At 40.3% G+C, this 25,287-nt stretch overlaps 1 protein-coding gene and 2 pseudogenes across 1 annotated transcript; 1 reads left to right on the top strand and 2 right to left on the bottom strand.

Moving 5' to 3' along the window:
* Positions 1-1,157: 1,157 nt before the first annotated feature.
* LOC134374868 (olfactory receptor 4S1-like) lies at positions 1,158-2,067 on the bottom strand (annotated as a pseudogene).
* A 6,983-nt stretch (positions 2,068-9,050) lies between these two features.
* LOC134375660 (actin-related protein 3-like) lies at positions 9,051-10,302 on the top strand (annotated as a pseudogene).
* Positions 10,303-22,373: 12,071 nt separating this feature from the next.
* On the bottom strand, positions 22,374-23,291 carry LOC134376344 (olfactory receptor 4X1-like). The gene has a single exon (XM_063094929.1). The coding sequence runs from the start codon at positions 23,289-23,291 to the stop codon at positions 22,374-22,376; it is 918 nt and encodes a 305-aa protein (XP_062950999.1).
* Positions 23,292-25,287: the final 1,996 nt, after the last annotated feature.

The following is a 25,287-nucleotide window of genomic DNA, read 5'->3' as shown; positions in this document are numbered from 1 at the left end:
GTACCTAGCACATGCTGAATGTTCAATAAATGTTTGTGGGGTAAATTGTGGCATAAACCTGATAATTACAAGGGCTTTGGAGGAAAGAACAAAGGCATAGAGGGAATAGAAAGAGAAAAGGGACTAGAAGACATTGCGAAGAAAGAGGTAGGAGCAGCCTTTGAGCAACAGACTCTGATATAGGCCTTTACAGAGTCCTACAGGACCTCACACAACCTTCTGAAGCTGGTATTGTTAATGTCTCCTTTTGTAAACGTGGAAATTGAGACCCAGTGAGATTAAATGACCCACGAATGGCTAAGTGAGACATCTACTAGGCTCTTCTAATTCCATCTTGCACAAACTTGGCTCCCTCCATCGGGGAAATGGAGCAAAGCCAAGGGGACTCATGGGGGCAGTGGTCCCTGCTCTGTTGGAAAGAGAGGAACCAGCACCTCTGGAAGGAGTGCTGCCAACTTGCTCTCCCTGGCTCTGCTCCATCATCCCAAGTCACTATCAATCCTTCATCTTTCAAAAGTTCTTGGTCAATCCTGCTTGGTGTCCATTCACTCTTTGTCAAACGGTCCTGAGGTGAGAAAAGCACTGAAAGCAGACTTAGGGCCCTGGGTTATTATGCCCACACTGCTCTGGACTAATTGTGTGACTTTGGGTGAATCGCTTATCCTCTCCACATTTATTTATTTATTCATCTGCCTGCTTAGAACATGATGTGAAGGCATAAGAGTAAAGTGGCTTAAATATCATAACAGAGAAGAAAATGAGTTTCATTGAGCACCGCATTAGCCAACATAGAGAAATTATGTAGTGCTTTTATCCAGTGCATACATGAGAAACCTGGACATCCAACAGACTCCCTCATTCACAGGCTCTCACAAAACTCCTGAACGAGCTCTTAAATATTACATTAAGAGTCTCCTGGACTGTAACCTTCTTGAGAGTAAAGATGACACCTTACTTTTATTTGTATTTCCAGCACCCCATTCATTGCAGACACTCAATAAATAATGAATGAAAGGTTGAAAGAATATTTTATTAAAATGAAAAGAGCTAGGTCAGTTGTCATTACAAGCATCAAACTGAAGATAAAAAGCCTGTGCTTGATGCTACAGGATGGGAAGTCCCCCAATATCCATGCAGGATTGAGATTCTCTGGAATGTCACTTCTCTCCTAAACTTCCCTTGATCATTAACAGCTTTCTCATGGCACTTTTCACCTCATTGTTCCTTAATGTGTAGATGAGAGGGTTGAGCAAAGGGGGCATCACAATGTTAAAGAGGATGACAAGTTTGTGTGCAGCCAGGGTGGTGGAGGGACGAATGTACATGAACATGGGGGGCACGAGGACCAAAAGGACCGTGATGATGTGTGAACCACATGCCAAGAGTGCCTTGTGCCGGCCCTCCAATGACCGGCTTCTCAGGTTCAGTAAGATGACCACGTAGGAAATGATAAGAATGAGAAAGGAGACTAAAGAGATCAGGCCACTGTTGGCCACCACCATGAGCCCTACCACATAGGTGTCTGCACAGGCCAACTTCAGCAGGGGATGAACACCACAGAAGAAGTTGTCTATCTCAGACCCTGTGAGAAGGGTCTGCAGAAGGGAATGCAGGAAGCCAGCTACCCAGGAGGCCCCCACCAGCAAACCACATTTCCACCGATCCATGATGCGTGTGTAGTGCAGGGGCCTACAGATGGCCACGTAATGGTCATAGGCCATGGCTGTGAGGAGGAAGATCTCAGTGCCACCAAAGAAAGTGAGCAGAAAAGAGCTGAGTCATGCAGCCATTGAAGGAGATGATCTTGTGCTCCATAAAAGTGTCAGCAATCATCTTGGATGTAGTGGCAGATGGATAACACATGTTGACAAAAGACAGGTGGCTGAGGAAGAAATACATGGGACAATTCAGAGTCTTGCTGGCATTGATGGTGGTGATGACCAGAAGATTACCCAGGACGGTGAGCACATGGAAGAGGGAGAATACCACAAAGCATGCATACTGCATCTCCCTGCTCTGGAAAAGGCCAAATAAAACAAACTCAGTCACATTGTTCTTGGCATCCATGGATTCTCTACCTGGAACAGTGACAGTGTGGCTGGCTCTGTAAAGACACAAATTTCCTGAGACATCACCAAGATAATGAACTAGGAGATACCAGCCCTCATTCCCCCCCCCAAAAAAAAAAAAAATAGAAAGAGAGAGAGAGAGAGACAGCTGCCCACAAATCAAAATAGCCCTGAGAGGGCTCAAGGGCCCATTGAAGAATCTGCAGCAACACAGTGAAGAAAAAAAATGGATAATAAGTACAAAGGAAGAATTGTTGGTGAGACTGGCATACTTGAACTGCCAAGAGCCAACAAGAAACAAAGAAAGGTGGAGGCTATTAGTATCAGCCACGTGGTGGGAACAATTGTGGTCCCCAGGAGCATACTCCACAGAGGACACCAGCATCTTTTGCCACTAAGGTAACCAGCTGCCATTCCCACCAGGAAACCCCAGAGAGGGGGACATGGCTTCACACCTCTCCCCTCCCAAGAACAAGATGCTGTAGAGCCACCTCAGGAAAGGAGCCACCACCTCTCCCAACCACATGTATATCCTGACTCCTGAGCCACAGCTACTCCTGAAGTGCCCACACTCCAGACCCAGGCTCTGTGGCTGCACTGCACCCACACACTCTCAGACATTGGGGCCATTCCCAGAGTGAGCTAGTTTGCACTGCAGGCCCTGGAGCCAAAGTATCTCCAAGCATGCCCACATTCTCGGCACCAGAACAGCCACCGTGGAGAGTTAGTCTCCACCCCACCTCCGAGACACTGTAACTCTGCAAACATCTATGCTCCTATTCTCAGCTCCATGGCTGCTTCATAAGCACCCACGTCTTGTATACTGTTATCAATGTGGCAGCAGAAATGCCTGCACCCCAGACACCAGTGCCACTACCACCACAAATCCCAGAGCCGCAGTCCTCCATGCATGCCCATGCTGTAGTCCTCAGCTTCCTGGCTGCTTCCAGGTGCCACTCCTCAGACATCTGTGCCACCACAACCAAGAAGGGGCACACAAGCCAGACTCAGTGCCAAGAAGGATGCCCCACAGCTGCAATTTTCACAGGGGGAGAAAAAGAAGTCTTTAGCAGCCATTGCCACAAAAGATCTCAACTACCCTCACTACCACTGCAGACATCTACAGCATTGGCCATTGAGGATTACTGCAATCTGCATCAACACTGACCTCAGCTGACAGAGATGTCCAGAGACTACACAGCTGCATCCCACTGATGCCAGAACCACTGCACCCACCCAGCAAGATTCTTAACACCCATTCCCTTCAGGGCAAGGTGTTTCCACACTAAAACTAGCTCATAAAATCTGGAAGAGATGACTGTTCATGAAGTACATAGACATAAACTTAGAAGCAATGAGAAACGTGAAGAACAAAGAGACATAACATTATGAAAACAATAATTTCCAAGTTGCTGACCCCCCCAAAATGGAAATACATGAACAGCTTGACAGAGAATTCAATATAATTTCTTTAGGAAGCTCAGCAAGCATCAATAAATTATAGAGAAACAATTCAACAAAATCAGGAAAAGAATCAAAACTAGAAATCAACATGAAGATTGAAATTATTTTTTAAATTATAAAAAAGACAGAAGACTCAGATAAAAATCAGAAATGAAAGAGGACACATTGCACAAAAATACAAAAGATCATAAGAGACTACTATAAATATTTATACTCCAACAAATTAGATAACCTAGAAGAAATAGATAAATTCCTAAACACATACAACCTGCCAAGACTTAATCATGAAGAAATAGACAATCTGAACAGACTAGTAATTAGTAAGGAGGTTGAATCAGTAATAATAAATCTCTCATCAAAGAAAAACCCAAGAACTGATCACTTCACTACTGAATTCTACCAAACATTTAAATAATGGGCATGCTGACAGTATTGATCTGGCCATCACATCTTGGGCTTGAGTGGTAACAGTCAGCTTTGTACCCCATGAATATTCATAACCAAAAAAAGAAAGAAAGAAAGAAAGAGAGAGAGAGACAGAAAGAAAGAGAGAGAGAGAGAGAGAGAGAGAGAGAGAGAGAGAGAGAGAGAGAGAAAGAAAGAAAGAAAGAAAGAAAGAAAGAAAGAAAGAAAGAAAGAAAGAAAGAAAGAAAAAACCAATCCTTCTTGAATTCTTCCAGAAAATTGATCTTCCCCAAACTCTTCCAAATCCATTTTATGAGGCCAGCATTACCCTGACACCAAAGCCAGACAAGGACACTGGAATAAAACAAAAAAAAATTCAGGCCAATATTCTTGAGGAACATAGATGTGAAAATCCTCGATGAAATTCTAGAAAATAAAATTCAATAGCCCATTAAAAGGATCATTCACCATGATCAAGTGGGATTTATTTCTGAGATACAAGGATGGGTTCAATATAGGCAAATCAATAAATGTCAAATACCTCATTAATATAATGAAGAACAAAAACCATATGATCATCTCAACAGATGCATAAAAAGCATTTGACAAAATTCTGTATCCTCTTATGATAAAAACTCTCAACAAATTAGGTATAGAAGGAATGTACCTTAAAACAATAAAGGCCATACATGACAAGCCCACAGCTATTAACAAATTCAATGGTGAAAAATTGAGAGCTTTTGCTCTAGCTCAAGAAAAAGATGAGGATGCCCACTCTTGGTACTTCTGTTCAACATCATACTGAAACTGCTAGCCAAAGCAATTAGGCAAGAGAAAGAACTAAAAACCATCCAAATTAGAAAGGAAGAAGTTAAATTTTCTCTTTTCACAGGTGGCATGATCTTATATATAGAAACTCTAAAGACTCCACCAAAAAGTTGTTAGAACTAACAAATTCAGTAAAGTTGCAAGATACAAAAAAGCATGCAAATATCAGTAGCATTTCTATACAGTAACAAACTATCTGAAAAAAAATTAAGAAAACAATCCCCTTTATAATAGCTACAAAAATAATAAAATAATTAGGAATAAATTTAACCTAGAAGTTGAAAGATCCATACACTGAAAACTACAAAACATTGATGAAAGAAATCGAAAAGACACAAGTATATGGAAAGACATCCCATCTTCATGGATTGGAAGAATTAATACTGTTAAAGAGTCAGTACTACCCAAAGAGATCTACAGATACAATGCAATCCCCATCAAAATTCCAATGACATTTTTTACAGATAAAAAAAATCCTAAAATTTATATGGAACCATTAAGGACCCCAAAGAGCCAAGGCAATCATGAACAAGCCAAGAATCATCACATTATCTGATTTCAAAATATACTATTGTAATGGGTATACTGATAGTATTAATCTGTCGATTGCATCTTGGGCACAAGTTGTGATGGTCAACTTTGTACTCCATGGATATGTATAACTAATAAAATTTAAATTTAAATTTAATTATATCTCATTTAAAAATAGCAAATTTTAAAAAAGAGAAAATATATAACATTAAGCTATAGTGATAAAAACAGAATGGTACTGGCATAAAGACAGATACATGGACCAATGAAACAGAACAGAGAGCCCAGAAATAAATCCATTCACTTATGGTCAATTGATTTTGACAAAAATGCCATGAACACACAATGGAGAAAGGAAAGTCTCTTCAATAAATGGTTCTGGGAAAACTGTATAACCACACATGAAAAAACAACATTGCTTCTCTAACCTCATCATCTCTCACTCTCCTCTTTGTTCACTCCTTTTCAAGCACACTGCCTCCTTAATATCTATCAAACACATGCTGCCATCTTGGGGTCTTCGCACTGGTTTTTCCTTCTGCCTGGAATATTCTTCCCCGAGATATCTACTGATATACTCCCTCAAGTCTTTGTGCAAATATTGCTTTTTCAAAGAGTCTATTTGACCACCGAATTAAAATTACAACCTCTCAGTGCTCCCAATCCTCCTTGCCTTGCTCTGATTTTTCTTCTTTCCATGCTACATATCTCTTTTGGACATAATATATGATTAATTTATTATATGTGTATTTTATCATCTGCCTCCCCCCATCAGAATACCAGCTCCATGAGGCAGGTTCTTCGTTTTGTTCTCTGAGGCATCCTCAGAACACTGCCTGGTGCATCGTAGGTGCTTGATTAATATTTCTTGATTTAAATAACTGAATGAATGAGTAACAGCTATAAGGGATCAAATACAATAATAATAACATATACATTTATAGGACTTTACAACTACACATCCTCTTATTTCATTGAGCTAATATTTACTGAGCACTAATATGTGCCTGACACAAGCTAAGGTTATTGCACATATTAGTTCAAATCTATGCGACCACCTTGGGAAATGCATATTATTTATTCCCTCATTTTACACAGGCAGGATCTACAACTCACAGAATTATTTTCTCAAGTTCACACACAGTCACAACTAACTCTCACTTTATACTACAGCTAAAATATACTATGTGGAAAGCATCACGTTATATAGAAATTGTGAGTTTCCATGCAAATGTTTACCCTAGATGTGTAGTATCAGAATAAATCTAGATCAGAGACAGACCTGAGAAAATAAAAGCATGTTAAACAAATGAATGAACATATGAAATGCGTAAGTGAATGAATAAACAACTGTCTCAGATTCTAAGTAATTTGTGCATAAATTATTATAAAATAAATACATTCATCCCTTGGTATCCATGGAGGGTTGGTTCCAGAGCCCCTTGCATATCCTAAAATCTGCAGATGCCCAAGTCACTTATATAAAATGGTGTAGTATTTGCATATAACCTACACACATCCTCCCATACACTTTAAATCATCCCTAGATTACTCATAATATCTAATACAATGTAAATACTGTGTAAGTAATTGTTATACTCTATTTTTATTTATGTTATTTTTTATTGTGTTTTTCAAACATTTTTGATCCATGGTGGTTGAATCCATGGCTGTGGAACCCAAGAATATAAAAAGCCAACTGTAATTGTATTAAATTCTACAAAAAATTGTTCACTGCCTCCTAAATACCTAGCACTGTGTCAAAAGACTTTCCCAACAGGGATGTTTTAAGGATAAAATGAAATTTTAAACAAAAAGAGAGAGAGATATGGACCCTAGGAAGCTGGGCCTCAGGCCTTCTCTTCTTGGCATATCAGTCAATAAACTTGGGAAACTTCAATGAGTTCTACCACAAGTACATCAGCAAAACTGAAGGATGGTGGGTTGTAATTAAGAGTTTATCATCAAGGGCAGGCTGGTAGAGAGAAGGGACAAAGAAAGTGAAATCCCACAGGACTGTGTCTGAGCACTGCTTTTGTCACATTTCATTATTGTGGTTGCAAAAAAACAAATCAAATGACATTTGTTAATAGCAGGAAAGTAAAGGAGATCCTCCATCATGTATTATAAGCTCTTAGATAAGCTCCAGTCCCTGCATCTCCAGGAGAGTTAGGGTCCTGGAATGGGGCTCACAGAAGACTGAGGGGAAGAATAAAATGCCTGGGGCATAAATAGACCACAGCAGTTGGCACTAAGGGTTTACACTCAGAGAAGCCAAATTAAGATGCAGATGAAATCAGGGAACAATAAGCAATGGCAATGACAAACAGGAACAAGGAAATAATTGTCATCTCCTGGGATATTCTGCCTAGGATTATTAAGTATCTTCCCTCTCCCAGATATTCTCAACTGAAAATATATGTATTTTACCACAAAATTCTTTTTCTACACACTTCTAAAACTGAAAATGGTTTGATTAGATGGTTCCATTTACCCACAGAATAGAACTGAGAGATAGCCCTGAAAATAGCCTTCCAATTTCAGTCACTGAAAAACGCTAGAACAAAAATAATATAGTCACTGTGAATACCCAAAAAAGACTTAGGCAGCAGGCAAATCTCCTCATCATTATTGCATGAAATTCTACAACATTTTGTTTTTATTTAGTCTTACAGCAAGTGTAGGACATGCACATTGTTTGTATCTGCTCTTATGTAACACTCCAAAAAGAATCGACAAGGACCAAATTCCTGCCTGGGATTGCACAGCTGGTTTACTGGCCATCCTCGGAAAACTGTTCTTGGAGGCAGCATCACAGTCTGTAAAGTCCAGACTCTGGAGCCGGGTTCCATGAGACTAGATCTGCCACTCCCTAGATTAACGGCATTGGGCAAGTAACTTGACCTCTCAGAAACTCAGTACAAAATGTCCTCTCCTTTACATATAAGGACATTTCACATATGTCCTCATATGTAAAATGGAGACAATAACAACACGTATCACCTAGGATGGTTGTTGTGAGGCTGCTGAGAGATGATGTAAAAGCATTTAGTACAGTGCCTGGCACTTAGTAGGTGCTCAGTAAATATCAGCTTCTACTAGATCTCAATGGTTGTATGTCAGACTTACGTGGGAGAATGGTTTATAAGAGCAATGCTATAGGATATATTTCCAAGTTTTGTTTTGTCTTTTTTTTTTTAATTTCTACGTATTTCAAAACATTTTTACTAAATCTCAAATACAAAGAATCTCAAAACTAGGGATACCTAATGTGCAAGGTAGTCTAGGCCCCACCTGCTCTTAAAGCCAAGCCCTCTAAGGATAAAGATGAGACAACAACACACTTGGGTGATCCAAGCCAAGAACTATTCCATCGTCTCTTTCTTTCAAGAGATTCTATTCTGACTCAGACTCTCCCAAAGAAAATAATAATAATTTATAATTTTCACTTTTATGATTTGTATTATAAAATAAACAATGTAGTTCATATTATTTAATCCTCAATACATTGTGTATTTACTGTTCTTATCCCCATTTTAAAGACAAAGAATGTAAAGGCTCAGAGAGATTAAGCAATTTACCCAAGTTCATTCATACTCATTACAGATATTCTAGCAAGAAACGTGGGCCCGACCATGACATTGGCCTAGGTGGCCATCTTGGCTTCCCAGGAAGGCCGCCTGAGGGCATCAGCCTCTGGCCTCTACCAGCACCAAGCACTGTGGCAGTGGTGCCAGCGGGTGAGGAGGAAAGATGGTGGGAAGGTTACCGGCATGTGTGGTGGACTGTGGCACCAGGTATACAAAACTGGGATTTGCTGGAAATACAGAACCACAGTTTATCATCCCTTCCTGTATTGCTATTAAGGAGTCAGCAGAAGTGGGAAATCCAGCTCGAAAGAGGGTGATGAAAGGTGTCGATGACCTAGACTTCTTTGTTGATGATGAAGCACCACAAAAACCCACATATGCAACAAAGTGGCCAATCTGCCATCATATAGTTGAAGATTGGGACTTGATGGAAAGGTTTAGGGAGCAGGTGATCTTTAAATATTTAAGAGCAGAACCTGAAGATCATTATTTTCTTTTGACTGAACCTCCACCGAATACTCCAGAAAATATTGGATTTACTGCGGACATAATGTTTGAGTCCTTCAATGTTCCAGGCTTATACATTGCTGGGCAGGCTGTTCTTGCCTTATCTACACCCTGGACCTCAAGACAAGCAGGAGAATGGTCGTTGACTGATACTGTAATAGACAGTGGAGACGGTGTCACTCATGTCATTCCTGTGGCTGAAAGGTATGTGATTGGCAGCTGTATTAAACACATTCCAATTGCAGGACGAGATATATTTTATTCAGCAACATCTCAGAGACCAAGTAGTAGGAACCCCTCCAGAGCAATCCCTGGAAACTGCTAAGGCAGTGAAGGAGGACTATTATTATGTCTGCCCAGATTTAGCAAAAGAATTTAGCAAGTATGACACAGATGGGTCAAAGTGGATTAAACAGTATACTGGAATCAATGCCATCTCAAAGAAAGAATTTTCCATTGATGTTGGTTATGAGAGATTTGGGGGACCTGAAATCTTTTTCCATCCAGAGTTTGCTAACCCAGACTTTACACAGCCTATCCCAGAAGTTGTAGATGAAGTGATTCAGAACTGTCCTATTAATGTCAGACATCTTCTCTACAAGAATATTGTCCTCTCTGGAGGTTCATCCATGTTCAGGCACTTTGGACCTCGCTTGCAAGGAGATTTGAAAAGAACTGTACATACCAGGCTGAAATTAAGTGAGGAATTGAGCGGCAGTAGATTGAAGCCAAAAGCTGTTGATGTACAAGTCATTACACACCGCATGCAGCGATATACAGTTTGGTTTGGAGGATCGATGCTGGCTTCCATGCCTGATTTCTACCAAGTATGCCACACCAAAAAAGATTATGAAGAAATTGAACCGAGCATTTGTCATCACAATCCAGTGTTCGGAGTCATGTCATAAAATTGACTTCATAATTATTGGGGTTAGGGAGGTGGGAAAGAGGTAATCTTTCTAATTACCTGTTTCATCTGGCTGGCTGGTTTTGAGGTCTTAAACCTGATTTGTAATAGTAAGAGCAAACATAATTATACAGGAATATTTTAATAAGCATAACAACAAACAGATGTAGAAAGGAGCCAAAATGATTAACTGTTTATCTTTAGATTGAATATGTGAATCTCATGTGTAACAAAAAGTGGGTTTTGGTTCTTTCTTTGCCCTGATATTTTGCATATTACTGAATTATATGGGATTTGAGGGATTTATCGGTGTGTGGGTAAGCTTTAGAATGCTTGATTTGTACACTTCTAAGTGGGCAATGTAGGAGCTTGTTTATATTTCATACTTTTTATACTTTGAGGAGAAAAAAGTCAAAGAAAAACGGTCATGTTTGGGAGGGGGGTGGAAAGTGACCAAGTAAAGGATAAATTCAAAAAATAGCCTCATGAGACTTGGCATAAAGATTCATGGGATTCCAGTTATTATGAATTACTTCCCCCCCCAGCCCCACTCCCAGAGTTATTCTTTGTAAGTGCTTTCGGAACTAAGAAGCTAGTATCTTCAATTAACGGATGCCTGCTAGTGCTTTCTGATTACTTGCATTCTGTTTTTTGCTTTAAAAGAAAAGATAAGACTGTTTTGACCAATATTGCAGTTCTTTAGTGTCATTTCTTATTAAAAATATATAATAATAATTTGATTGCCAGATTGACATATATAAAGCCTAATATCATTCTAATAAAGGCACAACTTTCTTTTTAATACTTGTTTCAAGTCCTTTAATCTCTTTGTAAATTAACTAATCTATTTTCTTCAAACCTCTGCAATAGTCCTTTGAAATCACAGTGGTTGGTTAGCAAGCCAACTTTCTTATGTGCTCTGTACAAATGTGAACTTTTAATATGTTGAGTTCTTTCATTTTGATAACTGGACCTCCATTTGATATTTTTATTTGTATAACTCATTTGCAGCCTGAACACTTTTTAGTGCCAGTCCCTAACATATCATAGAAAGTTAATTTTCTTTGCATTTTAAAATATCTGGATCATGAAGAAAAAGTGAGGAAAATAAATTAAAACTGAATTACCTTTAAAGAAAAATATAATGAGGAAATAGAAGGTACTAATATTGTGGTAAATTTCTTTCAGTTGTTTCCTTTTATGCAAAAATTTCTTACAAACTTTGAATCAAGTGTATACATAGTTTTATATTAAGCATTTTTCTCTTAACCCTTCATCTAAGCATTTCCACAAGGTGATATTCTTCAAAAGATATTTTTAATGGCACATTATTTAAAAGTGCCATAGTTTATTGATCATTTCTCTATTTATGAGCTTTTAAGTTACTCCCAATTTCATGCTATGGTAAATGAAAATTTACCTGCTCTGTAAATCTCTGGACAAACTTCCTTAATAGTAATTCCTTAAATTGGAAAGCCTGAGGAGGAAGGCTTGGATGTTTCTTAGGATCCAGATAGAATTTCAATACAGTATGAAGACAGCATCATTTGCTTTTCAAGGAATTACAGAAGATAGTGATAAAACAAAGATGATCATTAACTGCCAACCCGGACTACCCTTCTCCAGCCTAAACATCTTCCAACACCTTCAGCCTCTCATCTGAGCCCTCATTTCAGTCCTGGTTTCCTCCTCTCTACTTCTCTCCAAATTCCTCACACCATTCTTAAGCCATAGACAGCCCCTCGGACCTCATAGTCTGTGAGGACCTGTACAAGACTGAATACAGTAGTCCTCCTTTATCTGTGGTTTAGCATTGCACAGTTTCAGTTCCCCATGGTCAACCAAGGTCTGAAATATTAAATAAAAAATTCCAGAAATAAACCGCTCATGAGTTTTAAATTGTGCAACATTCTGGGTAGCGTGATGAAATCTCACTCTGTCCCACGCCATTCTGTCTGGTATGTGAATCTTCCCTTTGTCCAGCATTTCCATCTAGGCTACCCACCCTTTAGTCAGTCACCTAGTAGCCATCTCAGTTACTAGATGGCCTGTCACAATATCACAGTGCTTGTGTTCAAGGAACCCTTATTTGACTTAATAATGGCCCAAAGTGCAAGAGAAGTGATGCTGGCATATTGTATAATTGTTCTATTATTAGTTATTGTTAATCTCTTACTATGACTAGCTTATAAATTAAACTTTATCATAGTATGTATAGGAAAAAACATAGTACATATAGGGTTCAATACTATCTGCAGTTTCAGGCATCCACTGAGATCTTAGAACAGATCCCCCAAGGATAAGGGGGAACATGAGCTTTACATGTTATCCTAGTTCACACTCATCACAACCCTTTAAGATAACTAATAATATTCACACTATACAGATGAAAAAAGGAAGCTCAAGAAGCTTAAGTTTATTTAAGTGACTTGCTCAAGGTCACAGATAACAAGTCCCATAACAGGAATTAAGACCAAGTCTGCCTGATTCTAAAACCAATGCTCCTTTGCCACACCCTTCTACTTTCTCCAGTCTCACGCTACTGAAAATCTTCAGAGAGATGCTCAATGGACTTGACTTTGTCTGGAGGAGGCAGCATGATGCCTTGTAAAGGGCACTGATCTGGGAGCCAAAAGACCTAGGCTTTATCCCAACTCTGTCACTCAGTTGGGTGACCTCAAACAACACCCTCCCTCTCCTTGGTGCTCTGTTTCCCCATCTATGTAGAATGAGGGTTGGACTAAGTGCTCTGATTCTAAGCTGGAAAAGTAGAAATGCACCAGAGAAATTAATTTCACTGATATTGATGAATTTAATGATGAGCCAGTATTTGATGAATTTAAGGATAACTGGAAATCAAGAAAGTAGCTTGACATCTTTACTGATTCCACTACTTTGCCTGAGAGCTGGTTGAGGTTGAGAGTCACATTACACCGAATTTGATCTCTCACCAGTTTTTCAGATGTGCTCTGTCTTGAAAAGTAAAGGAAATTTGTCATGCACTTAAGAAACATTTCTGTTTTAAAAGATTAAAGTGTAGAAAGTCTTCTAAGAGTCTTTTAAGCTTCAGGTATGCAAAGGACTCATTTACGTAAAACAGCACCTTGCTTGGTGGGCTGGGCTTTGTGGAAGGTGTTCCAAGACCGTACTTCAGTGAAAATACACTTTGGGATTGCTCTAATTTCCGAAAAGTTTAATATGGCATCTGAGACCACACACCAGGGAAGCCCATGGAAAATTCCGGGGAACTTTACCTGGTCTTTAAACACTGACCCCTCCACTCTAAGCACACATCCTTCCCCACTGTCCTATGCCTCCCCCAGCCCCCAGCTATGGCCCAGGCATTCATCTAGTGAGCCTCTAAATAATAAAACGTGGGAAAGCACTCTCTGAACTTTAACACCTCTACAAGTAGGGGGAATAGTAACCATAGCAGTAAAACATTTGCTGGCATTTATTGAGCACTTGCTGGATGCCAGGCCTTGTGCAGAGCACTTTAAATGCCTCATCTCAGTTCATTTAACACCACTTTGAGGAAGCTACTGTTCCTATTTTTCAGATGAGGAAAGTGAGCATTAGAGCTAATGAGTGATAGGGTCAGGTTCACACACCAATAGGGGTTACACCTGGAAATGCAAGCCAGTGAACAGGGCTTTAGGGCCATTCTCTTAATCACTATACAGCCCTCTTGACCAGGGAAGTGGGAGCACCTGATCACCCAAAGAGTACATGTCCTCAGCAGCTAACGGGTGAGCAAAGAAAATGGCCAAGGAGAAGAATTCCAGGGATGCCACTGGAATATAGGGGGAAAAATCAACCCAGATATAAAACTCCCATGGGATACATTTAAAGGCAGGACCCTGAGATACACTCAGATGAAGTGGGACTTCCATCTGGGTGTGGGGAACAGAACAGAGGATGGCAAAACAAATGAGGACATCTGTTTTCCATAGAGATCTTTAGTTGGTTCGGGTTTATTCTAGACGGAGTCCCCAAAAGACCAAGCTACATGAGAACTGACCTTAGTGAGCTCCACCCTCCTCAGGTGAGCAGCCCAAGGCAGGAGTCTGGCCAAAAACTGGAGGGTTGCAGCGAACTTTTAAGCACAGAGAGTTCAAGGAAGCTCATATGGTATCACCTCAGCCAAAACCATCACCAGACTTGAGCACTTCTGCTTTGGAAGTCATAGCACGTGGAGTTTTAGAAAAAGTATCTTGAGGTTTGCAAATGAGACCCCAGGGGCATTGTATCCCAATTAGAGGAATGGGCCGTGGAGAAAGCCATACCCTTTGTCAGATCAATTTAGTAGTTCAGAGAAACTTTTGAGGCTGAGATTATCACTGGGTTTGTTTGTTTGTTTGTTTCTGGGCTATGAGTTGGGAGAAAGCTGCTGTTTTTATCGTTGTTTTAGACTCCTATACTGTGTCATCTCAAACTCATTCATTCAGCTTGTAGGTAATAAGTAGCTACTATATATACAGGGCATGGGGTTTTTGCCCTCTATTTGGGGAAATAAGCTGGTGTTAAACATGAAGTTATCTGTTTTTTTCCTAAGTAGTAGGGACAAGTTTGAACTAACCCAGCCCCTTGACTACCACTTTACATTAACACCATACTTTATAAAGTGGTTTCACCCTGTGAGGTCAGTAAGACAAACAAGGGATGGTATAATATGGTGCTTAAAAGCATGGAATGAGGAGTCAGTGATTAAAGGATGACTCTCCATTTGTTAGGTATCTAACCTCCAACAAGTGGCTTAACTTCTCTGGGATGCCATTTCCTCATCTGCAGTTTTTTCTTTCTGAGACTTAAAGAAATCAATACACAATTCCATAACCATAGTTGGAGAGATTAACTCCACAGCCTCAGGAAGTGGGAGTATGATTAGATCCAAAAAATCGGTAGAAACAGAAGACCCCGACAACATATAAACCACCTTGACCTAATTGATGTCTATGGAGCAATATACCTTTAAACTGAAGAACACACGTTCCTTTCAAGTACACATTGTACATTCACTAAGATAGACCTTTTGTTGAGCTATGAAACAAGTTTCAGTAAAAGTAAAAGGAATGACATTATTCAGTATGTTCTCTGACCACAATGATATTATTCAGTATTTTCTCTGGATTAAATTAGGACTCAATAACAACAAGATATCAAAGAAAAACCTCAATTATCTGGAAATTAAACAACACACTTCTAAATAATCCCTTAGGGAAGAAATCATTAAGAAATTTGAATATATTTTAAATGAATAATAATGAAAATACATGTGAAATTTTGTGGCATGCAGTTAAAGCATTGCTTAAAGAAAGTTTATAGTTTTATTATTTATTATTTATTTTTTATTTTTTTAAATTTTATTTTGTCAATATACATTGTGGTTGATTATTGTTGCCCCTTACCAAAACCTCCCTCCCTCCTCCCTCTCCTCCCTCCCCCCCAACAATGTCCTTTCTGTTTGCTTGTCGTATCAACTTCAAGTAATTGTGGTTGTTATATCTTCTTCCCCCCCCCCCCGGTTTTTTTTTTTGTATGTGTGTGTGTGTGAATTTATATATTAATTTTTAGCTCCCACCAATAAGTGAGAACATGTGGTATTTCTCTTTCTGTGCCTGACTTGTTTCACTTAATATAATTCTCTCAAGGTCCATCCATGTTGTTGCAAATGGCAGTATTTCATTCGTTTTTATAGCTGAGTAGTATTCCATTGTGTAGATGTACCACATTTTCCGTATCCACTCATCTGATGATGGACATTTGGGCTGGTTCCAACTCTTGGCTATTGTAAAGAGTGCTGCAATGAACATTGGGGAACAGGTATACCTTCAACTTGATGATTTCCATTCCTCGGGGTAGATTCCCAGCAGTGGGATAGCTGGGTCATATGGTAGATCTATCTGCAATTGTTTGAGGAACCTCCATACCATTTTCCATAGAGGCTGCACCATTTTGCAGTCCCACCAACAATGTATGAAAGTTCCTTTTTCTCTGCAACCTCGCCAGCATTTATTGTTCAGAGTCTTTTGGATTTTAGCCACCCTAACTGGGGTTAGATGGTATCTCAGTGTGGTTTTGATTTGCATTTCCCAGATGCTGAGTGATGTTGAGCAGTTTTTCATATGTCTGTTGGCCATTTGTATATCTTCCTTAGAGAAATGCCTACTTAGCTCTTTTGCCCATATTTTAATTGGGTTGCTTGTTTTCTTCTTGTAAAGTTGTTTGAGTTCCTTATATATTCTGGATATTAATCCTTTGTCAGATGTATATTTTGCAAATATTTTCTCCCACTCTGTTGGTTGTCTTTTAACTCTGTTAATTGTTTCTTTTGCTGTGCAGAAGCTTTTTAGTTTGATATAATCCCATTTGTTTATTTTTTCCTTTGGTTGCCCATGCTTTTGGGGTTGTATTCATGAAGTTTGTGTCCAGTCCTATTTCCTGAAGTGTTTCTCCTATGTTTTCTTTAAGAAGTTTTATTGTTTCAAGGTGTATATTTAAATCCTTAATCCATTTTGAGTTGATTTTAGTATATGGTGAGAGGTATGGGTCTAGTTTCATTCTCCTGCATATGGATATCCAGTTATCCCAGCACCATTTGCTGAAGAGGCAGTCCCTTCCCCAGTGAATGGGTTGGTGTCTTTGTCAAAGATCAGATGGCAGTAAGTGTGTAGGTTGATTTCTGGATTCTCTATACTATTCCATTGATCAGTGTGTCTGTTTTTATGCCAGTACCATACTGTTTTGGTTATTATAGCTTTGTTGTATAGTTTAAAGTCAGGTAGTGTTATGCCTCCAGCTTTACTTTTTTGCTCAGCATTGCTTTGGCTATGTGTGGTCTTTTATTATTCCATATAAATGTCTGGATAGTTCTTTCCATTTCTGAGAAAAATGTCTTTGGAATTTTGATGGGGATTGCATTGAATTTGTATATCACTTTGGGTAGTATGGACATTTTCACTATGTTGATTCTTCCAATCCAAGACCATGGGATATCTTTCCATCTTCTTGTATCCTCTCTAATTTCTCTCAGCAGTGGTTTGTAGTTATCATTATAGAGATTTTTCACCTCCTTGGTTAACTCAATTCCTAAGTATTTTATTTTTTTGGTGGCTATTGTAAATGGGCAGGCTTTCTTGATTTCTCGTTCTGCATGTTCACTATTGGAGAAAAGAAATGCTACTGATTTGTGTTTGTTGATTTTGTATCCTGCTGTGCTGAAATCATTTATCAATTCCAACAGTTTTTTTGTAGAGGTTTTAGGCTGTTCGATATATAGGATCATGTCATCTGCAAACAGGGACAGTTTGACTTCATCTTTTCCAATCTGGATGCCCTTTATTTCCTTCTCTTCTCTGATTGCTCTGGCTAGTACTTCCAACACTATGTTGAATAGGAGTGGTGAGAGTGGGCATCCTTGTCTAGTTCCTGTTCTTAAAGGAAAAGCTTTCATAGTTTTAAATTCTTATATTAGAAAGGAAGTAAGGTCTAAAATCAATGAGCTAATTTTTTTTAGGAGATTAAAAAAAGAGCAAATTTAAACACAACTAGAAGGGAGGAAAAATAACAGAAATTAATCACATAGAAAACAAAACCAGAAAAAATTTTAGACAAAACCAAACAACGGTCCTTTGAAAAGATCAACAAAACTAATAAATCCCTAAATATACTGCTCAAGAAAAAAAGTGAGAGAGCACAAAATTTTAATATTGAGAAGGAAATAGGGCATTGCTACAATTCTGAAGAAAATAAAAAATGATGAGAGAAGATTATGAACAACCTAAAGTTTCAATATCAATATTACTTGATAACCAAAATTCACCAAATTCATATTTTAAAAAGGATATTTGAGATTTTATATTGAATAAAGATTGGAAATCCAACTGACTTTCAGGTGCACTAAAGCTTTTTAAGAGTTTTTACTGTCTATAAAGAAGGTGTGGACTAGACTCCCTGATGGTTGCAAATATAAGGTAATAAAAAGAGTATGACTTCCAGAATCAGACAGTTGATAGTTCAAATCCCCATTCTAACTAACTACTCTATAATTTTAGTCAAAATTCTCTGAGGAAAATCTTCATGTCAAACAGGGGCAATAATACCTTCCACAATAGATCTTGCATGTAATAACTACACCAGCTCTAAGTGTGTGTGATTACCAAAGTAGGTTTTCACCCATGAGAAAGCCACCATTTCCAGAAGATTCATCTGGTGATAACCACTTATCGTATTCCATCTCAACATCCATTTTTCAGACTTTTCCAAAAGAAGCCCTATTTCCATCTATCTAATATCCCTGCTTCCCAGAAATACCACTGGATGTGGATGCTGAACAAAGATAAGAAATAAGGGAACCAGGAAGGTGTCTCTGAAGATGACTTTCCAGACAGGTAAAAAAAAAAAAAAAAAAAAAAAAAGCTTGGCATCTAAAATTCTCAGAATAACTTAGGAATAATATAACTTCTGCCTAAGTTCTTTTGACATTAACCACTCACATAAACAATCAAAGCACAGAACTTCTAGTTCTATATATGTCACAAATTTTAAAATATGTACGATGAAAACTCTGAATGCTACAAGTCTATGGCACAGTTTGCAATCATAATAGAAGATGCAATAGCAGCAGCATCTCAAGAAGTGAGGCTATTTCAGAGCTGGCTGAGTCCACATCCCAAGTTTGAAGGAGTTCACCTGGATTGGGTATGCTACATTTCCTGACACTTGCCTTAACTCTCATTGAAGAAGTTCTTGCCTGACTCTCTAGGACTTGAATTTTAGAAGAAGCCTTGGCTCTGCTTCTCCTTCTGAAAATGGAGGTCATTTCCTAACATCTGCCATGCAGTAACCACACCGTGAGTGACTTGGTTATGACCAATCAAGAAAGAGTCTAAGCATAGTGTATTATAGTGTTTTATAAACTTGTTTTTAGGATTTGAATAACTTTTCTCAAAGTAAATTTTATATAAAACAGATTTTTAAGAATATAATCAGCTGTGATTATCTGCTCAGTTCCCTCCTATCCTCTCCTGCTCTTCTCCAGCCCCCATCACTGAGTACCTGCAGAATTCTGGACTCTTAGTCACAGCTCCCAAACAACTGGTGCAGAAGAAACATCAGGGACTTTGGAACAATCCTTGACCTGCAGTTTCCCCAACTGCAAAATAAGAATGAGGCAGTGCTGTCCTGAGAACTAAATGTTAAGAAACTCAATTGGTGGACGCTCCATTTATGTTAGTCTTTTGCCTCTTATTTCCCATTTTCTGATCTGAATGGTATTCTCAAGAATGTCATTGAAACACATCTTGTATTGAAAAACACATGGAGTTTTTTTGTTGTTTTGGGGGGAGGGTGGGGAGCAGTGAGTAGGGAGTTTGCAGACTCAAACTTTGGATTGAAGTAGCTGGTAAAAAGAAAGGCACCAAATCAGGGTTTGGAGAGACCTAGTTGCTGAGGTCAAGTCTGGTCAGCCCAGCCAGCCAGGGACAAACACCCTTGTTTCTCCAACAGCTTATGGAACCCCAGGTACACCCCCAAGGGCTTGGAGAGCAGCCATTAACCTGGCTTTTGAGCCTCTCAGGCCACACAGTGCTTGGCAGGAAAGGAGCTGCAAAACTTGAGACTGTCAGCCCCTCTGAGAGGGAGGCAGTGAGGGGGACTGGCTCTCTGGGGACAGGAAGGGAGGCTGGTGCCAGAGCCCAGTGCACTGGGATCCATTACTCCTGGGCTGTGCAGCGAGCTGGAATCTCTCCCTCCCCTGTCACAGCGGCTCAGTGAACACGTGGAGTTTTGATCCCATGCTTTAGATCACTCTTGTAGCTCAAGACCCAGGTTTTGTCCTCATGAGATCCAAGGAGCATGAGCTGACAGAAGCATCCTATCTTCCTGCTCTTCTGCCCTCCACTTCCAGATCTGGCATCCCAGCCACTGGATACTTGTGGACCCAGGAATACCTGTGAACACCTGAAAGGCATTCCAAGTTATAGTTTTAAAAACACTTTTCATTTAATCTGAAGGAATTCCAGAGAAAATTACCCAATGATAAGGAGATTGTCAGCCCTCAGATTTGAAATTCACAGACTTACATATATTTATGTTCTGGGGACTTTTAAAGAGAAGCAGAGGAGGGCACAGAGAAGAGCATGGGCTTAGAAACCCGGCAGACCTGAGTTTGAATTCAGGCTCTATGGGTAACTGACTGTGTGACCTTGATCAAGACATTGACCTCTCCAAGTCTCCATCTCTTCATCTATAGAACAGGGCATCATACCTATCTCGTTGAAATGTCTTATAATCAAATGATCTAAAATATATAAAAATCTTCCTGTTAATTGTAAAATATGCTCACTCATTTATATATAAATATTCTCAGAAACAATATAAGGAGTGATTATTGGTTTGTCTTAAGTGATGTAACATTGGTATATTACTTAGATAAATGAGATGAAAATAGAGATATAAAAACCACTGCTTACTTACAATCTGAACTACTAATGACTTCCAGAAATTTAATTGTCCAAATATTTATTGTATTACTATATGCCATTTAGAGCAAGATACAAAGATGAGAAAAATTAAAGCCATATTATCAAAAGAGTGACAGCCTAATGAAGGGAAATAAACACTAAAATAAAGGTAGGAAAAGCCTTAAAGGATTCCTTCTGAATGGTGTGGGAGTTCAAAGCAGGAAAAGGAAATATCCAGATCGGATAATCATGGAAGCTTCCTAAAGGTGGCAGCATGTCAGCTGGGTCTTGGAGAGTGGGCAGGACATTAACAGGCAGAGATGAGGAAAATATTACAGGTGAAAGGCACAAGGGGATTTTCAGAAAACAGTAAGCTCTAACGGAGTGTCATTGAAAACAAAAGTTGAACATTAAAAGGCGGTCATCCCTTGAGGGTATTTTACATCAAGCAGGAGTTTATAGTTGGTTCAGAGGGCAATGGGCAGTCACCAAAAATTTCTGACGAGGGGAGTGATAAAGCCAAAGAAATGCTTTAGGTTGATTAGTCTGGAAATGTGGAAGAAAATTTATCTGCTGAGAATGAGGGGCAGGGTTAGGGTTCTAGGTACATTCTTCTGGTCTGGTGACTGCAAGAAATAAGACTCAAAAAAAGATAGTTAAAATATTATAGGGCAGCAGTGAAGGCCCAACAGCAGTTAAACCCTTACCGTACTCAACAGGAAGCTCCGAAGTGAAGAACGCACAGGAGCAGAGTGCTCACGAAAGCAGAGAACAAGGCGATTTTGTGGTGTGAGAGAGGGGGTGCTGGGTGATTTGTTACATTGGTTGAGCAGCATGAGAAGCCAAGAGGCTAAGAGAAAACTAACAGATCAGACAACTGGAGGGAACACAGGGAAAAGACGGCAGACAAGATGAACAGAAGAGACTTTTAGAGATAAAATGTTAGTGATACATAGAAAATAAAATCTGTGCCTATAGAGTGGATATCATTGTCTAGCGCTTTCAAATCACTTAAAATCTGTGGTTCCAATTGATTCTTTAGAAACCTGAGCCTAATGCTAGCATGAGCTTATGTGAATCTCTGGACAAGAGTTCACACCTGCTGTTCCGGTGACTAAATCCTCCTCTGACCCACTGGGCAAATCCTCCGTATGTCAGGTCAATAGAATTTCTAAGCATCTGAGTGACCACTACTTCCCTCCCTAACTTTTCACCTCTCAAAACCAAAGACTCAGGCTCTCCAAACCCAAAGGACATATGACTGCTGTTCCCTGAGACAGTCCTTCTGTCCCACCTCCCTTTTCACCATTCCCAGACTGACCTGGCTTTCTGGAAGAGTTCATTCTCTCCAGACCCACCCTCTGCCTCAAGGCCACTGTCATATGTGGAAATGCAGCACTTGAAGACCCTTCTTACTCCACTCCATCCTAGACACCCCTTCAATCCTATCCAATCTCATAAAAACAAAGAAACAGAGATTTCAAGAAAGAAGGTGACTGGCCCAAGGCCACTCTATCAGGTAAGGTAGAGGCAGAATGACATCTTAGGTGCCAGATTTCCCATCCCCTACTCCCCCTATTTTATCTAAACAAATTATCTATTTTTCATCTCAGATCACATTCCTCTCCATGAGTCTCCTCATGGCGCTTTTCACTTCAGCATTCCTGAAGGAGTAAATGACAGGGTTTAAGAGAGGTGTGACCACTGTGTAAAATACAGCGACTGTCTTGTCTGCAGGGAGGGTGACACAGGGCCGCATGTAGACAAAGGAGCAGGGGATGAAGAACAGGCCCACAACTGTCACATGAGAGGCGCAGGTGGAGAGGGCCTTACACCGCCCTTCCCAGGTCTGGCTCCTCAGGGAGTGCAGGATGACCAGGTAGGAAGAAAGTAGCACCGTGAAGCTGACCACTGAGATGGAGCCACCATTGATGATGATTAGCAGGCCAATGAGGAAGGTGTCTGAGCAGGCCAGCTTCAGCACAGGGTGCACATCACAGAAATAGTGGTCAATGATATTAGGGCCACAGAAGGGTAGCTGGAAAATGAGGAAGGTCTGCCCAACAGAATGCAACAAGCCCCCACCCCATGCCGCCCCCACCAAGAAACCACACACTCGCTGGTTCATGATGGTTGTATAATGCAGGGGCTTGCAGATAGCCACATAGCAGTCATAGGCCATCACAGTCAGGAGAAAGATCTCAGTGCCACCAAAGAAATGGAGGAAAAATATCTGCGTGATGCAGCCCTTGAGGGAAATGACTTTCTTCTCAATAAAAGAGTCAAAAATGAGCTTGGGGGCTGTGACAGAACAGTAACAGATCTCCACAAAGGACAAGAAGCTGAGGAAGAAATACATGGGGGAGGCGAGCCCTTTGCTGGCCGTGATGGTCACCACAATGAGGCCATTGCCCAGCACAATGGCTGTGTACATGAGGAGAAACATTGCAGAAATGACCTTCTGCACATCCTGGTTCTGAGAAAATCCCAAGAAAATGATTTCTGTCACATTGCTTGTAGCAGCCATGGTTTAAAGCTTGGGGGCTGACAGCCTGGAATCACAGAAATCAAAGAACTTGCTTCAATAGTTAGAAATATCTTTTTCAGGCCTTGAGGACTATTGTCATTTTGCTCTCTCTTGAGTCCTCTCTCCACCCTGGGTTTCCCCAAAAGATGTTCTCCATGAGATGGGTGGATAAAACAGCAATCAGCAGCTGCTTGATATGATTCCCAAAACAGGACTTGGCTTTGAGTGATGTTCCTTGAAGTGTTTTTTTCTGACCCAGGCACATGCATTAGCTGGTTTTATCTTCACAGTAAAAATAAAAGGACATTTTATAGATAAGAAAACTAAGAGAGGTTTAGTCACTTTCCCAAGATCACACAGCTCATATTTGAACCAACATTGTATTTTTCAAAATGTAGATGCTTCCATGACATCTCCTACTCCTGAAGAGTGCCTTATATTGGTTGCATAATGGCAGTATCAGGTTAATCTTGCTTTACACCATAATGTGGAACCATATTTCACAGCTAGAGTTTTTCAAACCCAATTGTTCTGCAACCTGTGAAACTAACCAGGCACCCTGACAGGTGTTAAAAAGAAGCTGAAAATAGTGGAAAAAAATAACATGGCCAAGCTTCAACCACTGTCTTTGGAGTTGGGTGTGGAGAAAGAAATGTGCATTGATAACAGGCTGCCTTAGGGGTCCTAGAAACAATGGCTAAGAAACAATTCAAAAGACATTTAAGTGTCAGTTTGTAACAACCTGTTGTTCCATGGGGGTGTGATAGCATGCTTAAATCAGAGCCTCAGGGCCGGCCCGTGGCGCACTCGGGAGGGTGCAGCGCTTGGGAGCGCACTGGCACTCACGCCGCGGGTTCGGATCCTATATAGGAATGGCCGGTGCGCTCACTGGCTGGGTGCTGTGTGGACGGCACCAAGCCAAGGGTTGCGATCCCCTTACCGGTCACAAAAAGACAAAAGAAAAAAATAAATAAATAAAATAAATCAGAGCCTCAGATCACAGCAAGTCTACACAAAGAAAGCACCTAAGCTGAATATGAGGACAGCCTTCTGAAGCAACAGCACATTTAGAGACCCCAATGTGCACTGTAAAGGGACCTGAAGACTGACCAACTGTGATCAGACACAGAAAATCATAATCACAGCCTTTGAAGTGGTCATTGCTTCTGGGTGAAACAAGCCTGCCAGCAAAGCTGAAGCACCCTGAGTCAATATTCACACACTTCAACAGAGAGCTTGCAGTCCAAGCCAGCCCTCTGTGCAAAAGAGAGCAGCTGTGCCACTGTGACCTGGTAACAAGAACACAGGTTTCTCCTAACCCTGGGTTCAAATCCTAGCACCGCTGCTTAGAAACTGTGTGACATTAAACAAGTACAGAAATGCCTCTAAGCATATAATTTTGATGTGAAAAATGGAAATAAAAATACCTTTTGCATAGTGCTAATCTGATGATAAAATTAGCTCACCTATGTTAAAAGCAGATTATAAACTATAAGAGTATAATTGATCATGCTTTTATTGTGCCTTATCACCCCACTAATGCAGAGTGTGAGGGGGATTCATCAGGTGCTCTTGCTTCAGGAGGTGGCCCTGTCACTTACGTTTGCTCGTGCAGACTTGTGGTTTCTCTGGGTTTTGATTTAAGCACCTAACAACAAGCCCTTGGAACAGCTGGGTATGTTACAAAACAGAATTGAATACGCTAAGCAGCATGCTAAGCCAGTCATAAAAAGAAAAATACTGGGCATTAAAGAAGATTCCTGGGAGCGCCCGAGCCGCGCCACGACTGAACAGCCCGAGGCGGCAGCGGCCGAGAGAGGGGAAGGCGGCAAACCAGAGGCAGAGAGTGAGCGCCTGACCTGGCACAACCCTGTGAGTGACCCCTGGACCAGCCCTGTTTGGGGGGCTGACGCCCACCGGGCTCCCGCCTGCATCACCAGGCCACTCACCACCCCGGGGCTGCCTCCATTTTCCCAGGTCCCGGCAGCTCCGCCCG

The sequence above is a fragment of the Cynocephalus volans genome, chromosome 4 (assembly GCF_027409185.1).
Source record: "Cynocephalus volans isolate mCynVol1 chromosome 4, mCynVol1.pri, whole genome shotgun sequence".
Classification (NCBI taxonomy): domain Eukaryota; kingdom Metazoa; phylum Chordata; class Mammalia; order Dermoptera; family Cynocephalidae; genus Cynocephalus; species Cynocephalus volans.
This window is presented reverse-complemented; position numbering and strand designations above follow the sequence as displayed.

Bases quoted from the DNA above. Each gene is read 5' to 3' on its own strand.
- LOC134376344 (XM_063094929.1), bottom strand. From the start codon at position 23,291: ATGGCTGCTACAAGCAATGTGACAGAAATCATTTTCTTGGGATTTTCT.